The sequence below is a fragment of the Capsella rubella genome, unplaced genomic scaffold, assembly GCF_000375325.1.
Source record: "Capsella rubella cultivar Monte Gargano unplaced genomic scaffold, Caprub1_0 scaffold_8, whole genome shotgun sequence".
Taxonomy (NCBI): domain Eukaryota; kingdom Viridiplantae; phylum Streptophyta; class Magnoliopsida; order Brassicales; family Brassicaceae; genus Capsella; species Capsella rubella.
In genome coordinates, this window is record NW_006238916.1 from 6,700,513 (window position 1) to 6,710,542 (window position 10,030).

General features: G+C 36.2%; 2 protein-coding genes across 2 annotated transcripts; one reads left to right on the plus strand and one right to left on the minus strand.

The window, feature by feature from the left end:
- Positions 1-1,661: 1,661 nt before the first annotated feature.
- Positions 1,662-6,105, plus strand: LOC17875729 (chaperone protein ClpD, chloroplastic). The gene is made up of 12 exons (XM_006281812.2): positions 1,662-2,468; positions 2,614-2,774; positions 2,874-3,103; positions 3,203-3,311; positions 3,400-3,530; positions 3,713-3,814; positions 3,908-4,189; positions 4,278-4,381; positions 4,494-4,788; positions 4,877-5,110; positions 5,254-5,490; positions 5,611-6,105. The coding sequence occupies exons 1-12, from the start codon at positions 1,831-1,833 to the stop codon at positions 5,923-5,925; spliced, it is 2,838 nt and encodes a 945-aa protein (XP_006281874.1). The 5' UTR covers positions 1,662-1,830; the 3' UTR covers positions 5,926-6,105.
- Positions 6,106-6,298: 193 nt separating this feature from the next.
- LOC17875447 lies at positions 6,299-8,797 on the minus strand. Its single transcript, XM_006280643.2, has 10 exons — positions 8,714-8,797; positions 8,173-8,511; positions 7,915-8,073; positions 7,731-7,823; positions 7,537-7,617; positions 7,335-7,427; positions 7,115-7,258; positions 6,907-7,014; positions 6,722-6,773; positions 6,299-6,627 (listed from the first exon to the last, which is right to left on the minus strand). Exons 2-10 carry the CDS (start codon positions 8,491-8,493, stop codon positions 6,605-6,607), a joined length of 1,074 nt encoding a protein of 357 aa, XP_006280705.1. The 5' UTR covers positions 8,494-8,511; positions 8,714-8,797; the 3' UTR covers positions 6,299-6,604.
- Positions 8,798-10,030: the final 1,233 nt, after the last annotated feature.

Below are 10,030 nucleotides of genomic sequence, written 5' to 3' on the forward strand. Positions count from 1 at the left end.
TCGAATTTATACTTTATGCTGAAATGATTTGTATATACGTTTCATCAATTTTGGAAGATTTAAAAGTACATATATAAGACAATTTATTTGTATTTGTTGCTGCAAAATCTGTAATTTGAAAGGTACAAATCTAGTCGTTGGTGTTAAAATAGGTTTAGACATGTCGTACATCGCATGAATGTTTTTTTTTTTTTATATACATCTATGACAACGTTAACTTTTTTTACAGTTTTAGTGATATTTTACATTCATGTTATCTCAGCTCTTGGTTTGAGTTCTTTCAAAGTTAATTTGCTCTGGTTCTAAGTTTTTGTTTTTTTCTCAGATACGGTCGTGTTCCTTGGTTTTGTTATTATGGCTGTTTGGGCCTGAGGCCTTGTAACGGTGTTTCTCTTAATGTTTGAAAAAATATAAATTTATACCTTTGTTACGCAATTGAATCAGTACTTACTCATATAGGACGTGGCTAATTAATAAACCAAAATAACTAGTCAAATAATAAGACGAGATAATAGAAGGGTACACACACACACACGTATTCCTCGCAATCGCATCGTAGTACCTTTACAAGTGAATTCACATGCATGGCGGTGTTGACTATTTTGGGTTACCAATAAATTGACACTCACATATTTTTGGTATGTTCTTTCTTTCTAATTGTATAAGGGCATCCTCATTGGGGGTATCTTAGAATGCTAAGATACTCTCATTTTTCCAAAGAAAATCCTTATATAACATATTTTTTTTGAAAAAGTGGGGGTATCTTAACCTCATAAAATACCCCAATGAGAATGGTCTAATTTACATGGGAAAGAAATAATTAGAAAACTTTCAACGAAAAGTAAAAAAGAGGAGACAATTAGGAACACTAAATTGTCACTGTTAGGCTCTCTCTCTCTCTCTCTCTTCTTAAACCAAATTCGTTTTCCCTATATTTTTCTGTATATTTTGGGACCGTTGTTTCGTTGTTTCCGTGTGCAACTTGAGCTTCTCTTTCACCACCGATGGTGCTGTGTTGTGTTTGGTCTCTCTCTCTCTTGTTTTTATTTTTCTTCTCACGTTCTGCGTTTTCAACATTTTGTTGATTTTTATGCTTTGATTTTCCTTTTTTTAAGAGAATTCAAAATCCCATTCCCATATATAGCAATCCTCTAAACCTACTACAAATGTTATCCATATTCAGTTTAAATCAAGTATTTATGAGTAATTAATAAATGACTACGCGGTACTATGTATCATCACTTTGCTTCAACAAAATTCAAATACTACTACAATACTGTATTTATTTTGTTAAAAAGTTCACGACATTGACATTTACTGAAAAAGACTAATTTTTTTGGAACAAGAGATATGAGTTTTAAAATAAAAACATCATAATAATAGCAAAAAATTATAACTAACTTTTTAACATCAATTTATCAAAAAAAAATTACTATATTATTGAATTTTTCTATGAAATTGCAAATTTGCAATGGAACTTTGAGATTTTCAGTCAAAAAACCAAAAAAAAAAAATTAAAAAACATACGTATCTAGCAAGTAATCATAATACATACAAACACAATACTGAAAAAGAAAACGCAAACGTGACTAATCTGTGTAACCAGCCAAACAGTCCCTTAATATAAATATGAACCCAAGTACTAACCGAATAACCAAAAAAAAAATAAAAAAAAATAAAGGTTGCCTTGACGTGTCATCTTACTCCATCTCTTCCTTTTGCTTCTTCCCCTTTACTTCCCTTTTTTTTCCCTAAATAATCATTTTTTGTCACAATCGGAAAAAAAATCTCACCGGAGAAAGAAATTTCTCACCGACGACGACGACGATCATGGAGGTTTTAACTACTTCCTCACCTCTAACTCTTCACTCACGACGTCTCCTCCCCTCCTCTTCTTCTTCTCCTGTTGCCTCCATAGCAGCTTCTTCACTTTCTTCTTTCGCTTCATCCTATCTCGGAATCTCCCTCTCTAACCGCACGATCCACCGCTTCTCCACCACTCCGGCGAACTTCCGACGGTTTCCCGGTAGAAAACGGAAGAAATTCACCCCGATTTCGGCTGTTTTCGAACGGTTCACCGAACGAGCGATCAGAGCTATAATCTTCTCTCAGAAGGAAGCTAAGTCCTTGGGGAAAGACATGGTTTACACTCAGCACCTTCTCTTAGGTCTGATCGCTGAGGATCGTGATCCTCAAGGCTTCCTTGGATCGGGAATCACCATAGACAAGGCTCGTGAAGCTGTTTGGAGTATTTGGGACGAAGCTAATCCCGATTCCAAACAGGAGGAAGTTTCCTCCACTTCCTACTCCAAATCCACGGACATGCCTTTCTCTATCAGTACCAAACGAGTCTTCGAAGCTGCCGTTGAGTACTCTAGGAATATGGATTGTCAATATATCGCTCCAGAACATATCGCTATCGGACTCTTCACCGTTGATGACGGTAGCGCCGGTCGAGTCCTCAAGAGGTAAAATCTCACCTTAAATTGTTATAGAAATTTACAATTTTCATAAATAATGTTTGTAAATCCATGAACATGCTAAAATTGTGTAGATGAACGATCAACAAATGTTTTGATTTTTAAAAATTAATTGTGTGATAATAATTTATAGATTGGGAGCAAATATGAATTTGCTCACAGCAGCAGCACTCACGAGACTTAAATCAGAGATGGCTAAAGATGGCAGAGAACCATCTTCTTCATCTAAAGGGAGTTTTGATGCTTCCTCTAATAGTGGAATTGCTGGTTCTGGAGCTGGTGGAAAAACTAAAGGTAATGGTTTGTAAAAATATGAAATTCTTTTTTATTTGTTTCTTATGGGTTTGAAAAGAAGGATACTGATAAACCTTTATCCAAATTTGTGTTTATCAGCGAAAAATGTACTGGAACAGTTCTGTGTGGATCTTACAGCTCGTGCTAGTGAGGGCCTTATTGATCCTGTTATTGGCCGGGAAAAAGAAGTTCAAAGAGTTATCCAGATACTTTGCCGTAGAACTAAAAACAACCCAATTCTTCTTGGTGAAGCTGGTGTTGGGAAGACCGCCATTGCTGAAGGATTAGCTATTAGTATTGCAGAAGCAAATGCTCCTGGATTTCTTTTGGTGCGCACCTGCATCTAATCCGATGGAATATATATTTTTTTTTAAATCTAAAGTTGGTTAGCCATGTACATGACCAGTTTTATTTGTTACTATATGTAGACCAAACGCATCATGTCCCTGGATATAGGACTGTTAATGGCAGGTGCAAAAGAAAGGGGAGAACTGGAGGCTCGGGTCACTGCTTTGATAAGCGAGGTTAAAAACTCAGGTTATTGATCTCAACTCTAAATGCATCAAAGACTGTTAAGTTAACCTAGAACGTTCCTAACACTTGTTTTCTTTTTGTTTTCTCATAGGTAAGGTCATTCTCTTCATTGATGAAGTGCACACACTTATTGGGTCTGGCACAGTCGGAAGAGGAAACAAGGGGTCTGGGCTTGACATTGCTAACCTCTTGAAACCATCACTTGGAAGGGGTGAGCTACAGGTACGCATGTTGAATGAATCGATGATCTGCTGCTCTTATTTCTGAATGAATCTTACCACTTTGGCTTTTGCTCATAAGCAAAATTTCTACTCAAGCATATGCCAACTATGAAGAAGAATTCAAAATTTTGGGACACTATAATATATATGGTGCTAAGCCTATCATCAATCAACCATTTGCAGTGCATTGCATCCACAACCCTTGACGAATTTAGGAGTCAGTTTGAAAAGGACAAAGCATTAGCGAGGAGATTCCAACCAGTGTTGATTGACGAGCCAAGTGAGGTATGTTTCCAAGCCAGATTTTTCTATCGTATTACTATTAACCAACCAACACCTGTTTTCTTATCTAGTATATTCATCTTAACAAAATTTTAGGAAGATGCAGTGAAGATTTTGTTGGGCCTTCAAGAAAAATATGAAGCTCATCACAATTGCAAATATACTGCGGAAGCCATAGATGCTGCTGTGTACCTTTCATCACGATACATCGCTGATAGATTCCTTCCAGATAAAGCTATTGATCTCATTGACGAGGCAGGAAGCAGAGCTCGTATTGAAGCTTTTAGGAAGAAAAAGGAGGATGCAATCTGTATCCTTTCAAAGCCACCTGATGATTACTGGCAAGAGATTAGAACAGTTCAGGCCATGCACGAAGTGGTAAAAGAACTAGACATTTGTCCTACAGTACTCCTAGATGTTGATCATATTACCTATTAACAGCGTTGATAATTGTTCCTGTATATAGGTTCTATCAAGCAGGCTAAAGCAGGATGGTGGTGATTCCATTGCAGATGAGTCTGGTGAACTAGATGAGGAGTCTTCGCTCCCGCCTGTAGCAGGCGATGATGAGTACGACTTCACTCTTTTACATATTTAGGTCTTGAGGGGAAAACCTTCAAAATATAATTTTAAGAATATAAATGAAGGAACCTCCATAACATTAGTTTGCTCGTGCTTTCAGGCCTATACTTGTGGGACCTGATGATATTGCAGCCGTTGCATCGGCTTGGTCTGGAATTCCAGTTCAGCAAATCACTGCAGATGAAAGAATGCTTCTTATGAGTTTAGAAGAGCAGCTTAGAAACAGAGTTGTTGGTCAAGATGAGGCTGTAGCTGCCATATCTAGAGCTGTTAAGAGGTCCCGGGTCGGCTTGAAAGATCCTGACCGTCCAATTGCCGCTATGCTTTTCTGTGGACCAACTGGAGTTGGAAAAACAGAACTTACAAAAGCTCTCGCAGCAAATTATTTTGGATCGGTACAACTTCCTTAACAATGTAATGCTGACACATGATGTGGTCATTGGACCGATTCTTCAACCCCGGTTTTTTCATTGGTTATTGCAGGAGGAATCCATGCTGAGATTGGACATGAGTGAATACATGGAGCGTCATACTGTGAGCAAGTTGATAGGTTCACCTCCCGGATATGTTGGTTTTGAAGAAGGTGGAATGCTCACTGAAGCTATCAGGAGACGTCCTTTTACAGTGGTTTTGTTCGATGAGATAGAGAAAGCCCATCCAGATATCTTCAATATTCTTCTCCAGCTGTTCGAAGATGGCCATCTAACCGATTCACAGGTTTGTTGTCTCATGTTTACACTTTTAACTTCAAGAGACGTATAGGGTTGAAAGTCGTTTGTGCATATGTTTGATTTAGTTTGCTCAGTCTTCTGCGATATTGAAATTCATATTGTCTCTGTTTCTGGAATCTTTGTTTTCAGGGAAGGAGAGTATCTTTTAAGAACGCACTGATCATAATGACCTCTAATGTCGGATCAACAGCCATTGCAAAAGGAAGACACGGTTCAATTGGTTTTATTCTCGAAGATGATGAAGAGGCAGCATCTTATACTGGAATGAAAGCTATGGTAGTCGAAGAACTCAAGAACTATTTCCGTCCAGAGTTGTTGAACCGGATAGACGAAATCGTCATCTTCAGACAGCTTGAGAAGGCTCAGGTTAGTTATTTTCTCCACCTAACCTTATATGGTAGGGGAGGGGTGTATATAAAAACTGAAAACAGAGACTTTATGAAGTAAGGGTGGTTAATATATAAAACTGAAACTCCGATTTTGCAGATGATGGAGATCTTGAACCTGATGCTACAAGACTTGAAGTCAAGGCTCGTCGCACTTGGAGTCGGTTTAGAGGTGTCTGAAGCTGTCAAGGAACTTATATGTAAACAGGGCTATGATCCGGCGTACGGTGCACGGCCACTCCGTAGAACAGTCACAGAGATTGTGGAAGATCCACTCAGCGAAGCCTTTCTTGCTGGGAGCTTCAAGCCTGGTGACACGGCTTTTGTAGTCCTTGATGATACCGGAAACCCATCGGTTCGGACAAAACCAGATTCGTCCATTGTACGAGTTACAGACAAGACATCAATCTCATAGTTTTCACCATTGGATGATTGTATATAAAGATTCTTTGATTATAGTCACTCTTTTTATACTCGAATTTCAATTGATTGTTGCAAACCTGTATATATAAAAGATACATAGTGATTAGTAGTACCTGAGGTAATTGTATCAACTATTTAATTATTATCATCTGTTACTCCTTGAGCTAAGTAATCTTATGCTTTTAGTGTTCTAGAATTAAGTCATGCATTTGAATGAGTGATAGAAAAGATGAGAATAATGTGAATCAGGATTTACTCAATTGGAAATGGCTGTAACATTAATTGATAACCTTTATGCTATTGACATATTGTATTCTCCCCAACTTTGTAAATAATACTAACAAATTTATGTAGTGGGAATTTGGTAGAGGTCCAAATCAGAACAAGTAGACAAAAGTTCAGTGTCTCTATAGTCTTTGTTTATTCCCTCGTCAATCCTTTTCATAAAGAAAAAAGTTGGAACCATTAGATTTCTACATTGACATGCAAGCAAGCAAGCACTAAAGCAGAAAATCATTAAGGGTCATGTTCCTATGCTCAAGAAAAAGAAAATCATTTACATAGTGGTTGACCCCTGACACAACTCACAGTTAGATACGGCTGTTCAGATTTGGATGTATCGTGGACCGAAAGTAAAACAAATCTCTCTATACTGGTTCATCGATAATCCTTTAAGCCACTTCAACTTCTCCTTCTGTAAATAATGCCATCATAGACTTGGTTAGCTTTCTGCAATATTTGATCCCACAATGTCATATGCAGAGTAAAGGGAGACTAGGCTATCTAACCAGAAAGACGAGCAGCCATATTTGCCAGTTCATCCGCATCAGAGTTTAAATTCTATAAAGAAACACAATGGAAAATCTCGTATTAGAAAAAGGCCATGTAGGAATTATTGTTCTCAAGCAAGCGACGGGAACTATACAATATCATTCAGTTACAAAGGGAGAGAGGGAAGTGCATGGAAACATACCCTTTGTACTTGACTGATCTCAAATGAGACACACTGGTCACTAAGTTGTTTTGCTTCCTTGTAGAGCTTCGACAATACCTCATGGTTTACCTTCCATTGACCTTTCATCTGTTGTATTCAGAAACCGTTAAGAAGGTGATACAAAGAAGCATCCATGATTCATTAAATCACCTAATTGCACAAAGATATATAAATTTCACTGACAAACCTGCATAGAGACTAGCTTGGAGTCACCTTTCACTTTAATTTTCCTGTAACCTCTTTCAATAGCATGCTTCAATCCTAGGATTAATCCATGATATTCGGCTGCATTGTTTGTGGCAATTCCTAAACCTTGACGCATTTTGCAAATCTGTTTTCAGAAAATGGATAGTAAGATACAGAACTGCATTCTATAATTAACAACCGTGGTTCAAAAGGATTCATACGAAGCTTCCGTCCTCAGTTTTCAGTACAGCTGCAGCGCCAGAGAGACCCGGATTTCCTTTTGATGCACCATCAAACTCAACAATGCAAGTTTCCTACCATATGAGGAGAAACAGAAACAGATCAACATGAGAAAAAGATTATGCATCCAGTCCATTGAAATTATGAAGTATGAGTATATACAAAAATATACACAACACTCACATCTGAGGTATCAGCAGATGGCTTCAGCTTAGCAAGCTTTTCCAAGGGATCAACTGACATGGAAGCTGAAAGAAGTTGATCCTGGAAAAAAATGAATAGACATGCATTGAGCTGAATCCACATAATCATAAAACTGCAGCTAGTTCTTCAAACTACAATCTAATAGTCCAAAAATCCTTGTTCTTTTAGCTTACTGTTTTCTTATCTTTAGTCTTGGTTTTATCTAAAGACTTCATCACTGGGGTGTCCTCCTCTTTAGATACTTTGACTTTACATGAAGTTGGTTCCTAGAGAAGATATTCAAAGAGAGACAGTTAATAACCACTCACGATCCAACATCACAAATCAAGGCAATTGCATATTACAATGTAATCTCACATGGAAAAGACAAGGGGTGAGAGCTCCAAACATATCTTCTTTCAAGTCTGAAGCCCTAAAACTATAGAGTGGTTTCTTCATCCCAACAATATTAAGATACTCCTCTGTGTCTTTGGGCAACAAGTATCCCTTATAAACGTTAACCGGAAGATCATATACCTGCCATTGGAAAAGAAAACAAAGCAGCAGCTTCTGTTATAACCACCACCTAAAGAAAGTATATATACACAAACAGATTGTAAGGTAAGATGAACTCACCGAAGATCCAACTTGAGGGTGGCAATCACTTAAATCCTTAAAAATTCCAACAATGTCACCCTTCCGAACAACAAAAAAGGCGTCTTTATCTTTATCTGGAGCAGAAACAGCGCTTGACAACTTTGATTTGGCAGTCTTTGATCTTGAGGAATAGCAATGAATACTAGACAGTCCAAGCACACTCACACATGAAGGCTTTAAACTGGCTTCTGTAGGCATATAGGAGAAGCACTGATTCCAAGGAATGTGAGAACTGACATAGCTGGACTTCTTAAACAGCCCCAAGGAAATGTATGAACGAGCACGAGACAGGTACTTCATTACAATGTAGTTACAGTACTGGAATTTATGGAAGAAACAAAAAAGCAAACAACTTTAGTTAACTACAGAGGAGACAAGAACGAACTATAGTCTAGGATTATATATTGTCATCGAAGAAACACTAAAGCTAATAGCCTATTTATAAAAATCACACTTTTGGAACAAAGACCACTAATAAGATAAAAGTGGGAAAATCGAAAGAGAAGAAGAGACAACATACCAAAGAAGCTTTTTGAGGAGGGAAAAGCTCGCCGGAGGAGGCCTGTTTCTAGTCGGCGTAGTGATTGGAGTTGCTTGAGTGGGGTGTTTCCGGTGACAACGAGAGGCTCTGTAGGGTACAAGAATTGGAGCAAAGGACAATTTTGGTATTTTTCGTTTAATATTAGAAGAAACGACGTCGTTAGCAATTCAAGTTAGAATTGATTAATTAGTACAATAATAAATAGGGTAATACTAATGCATATACAGTACTCTCTATTGAAAAAATGAAAACAACATTGCTAATTTTTTTTTTCTAATTACATCTCTCTCTTTCGACTTACTTAATGCCACAACTACCCTTTATTATATATATGCACTAACAAAAATTTAATGAGATAACAAATTATAATCTAATGGTATAAGTAAATATTGTTCATCCGTCGTCGATTGCACTATTCATCACCAAATATAACAGAGAATTTTATGGTTATATCAGGATAAGTATTTTGTTACATGGCAAACTCATATTTACCATGTTAAAAATTTTATTATACGATTGATATCATCTAACTTAAACGATAACATCTTAGTTACTTCGATGATTTATTTATTACCGTTAACTTATACATTATCATATTTATACCCTTATCTTTGTTAACTTATATATTATCATATTTATATCCTTATTTTTTCAAATGAGATTTACAAAGAGATATATAACCTATATCGAATCTAAAGAGAATAAGAAATATTATTATCTTTTTACCGTCACTAGTGATAAATATTATTTTTGATGCTTGTTGATCAGTGAATTTATTAAAACTTAATGTGATATAATATGATTTACAATGATAATCAAAAAAATAATTGCAAAAATAAGTGTTTCTCTATTACCTTCGGCGATAAATCAATTAAATTATTTTGATTTGATAAATGAGATAAGGTATATGTTAACGGTAAGACATAAATTATCAAAGTAACTAAGATGTTATTATATAAGTTTGATGATATCAATTGTATAATAAAAAAATTAACATGGTAAATTTGCATATAACAAAATATTTCGCGATATAATTTGATTTACATTGTTAATCAAAATAACCACAAAAATCTTAGTAGTATTTGGTGAGGAATAGTGTAATGAACAGTGTTTATTTTTGATGTTAGATAATTTTTTTGGTCAACTTTTTGATGTTAAATTTTAACTTTTTATATGTTAGTTGTTTATTATCATATGTATATGTAGCAAAGGGTAATTGTAACATTAACTGAGTCAAAAGAAAGAGAACTAATTGAAAAATTAGGAAGGTTGTTTTCTTTGTTTTTCAGTTATGGA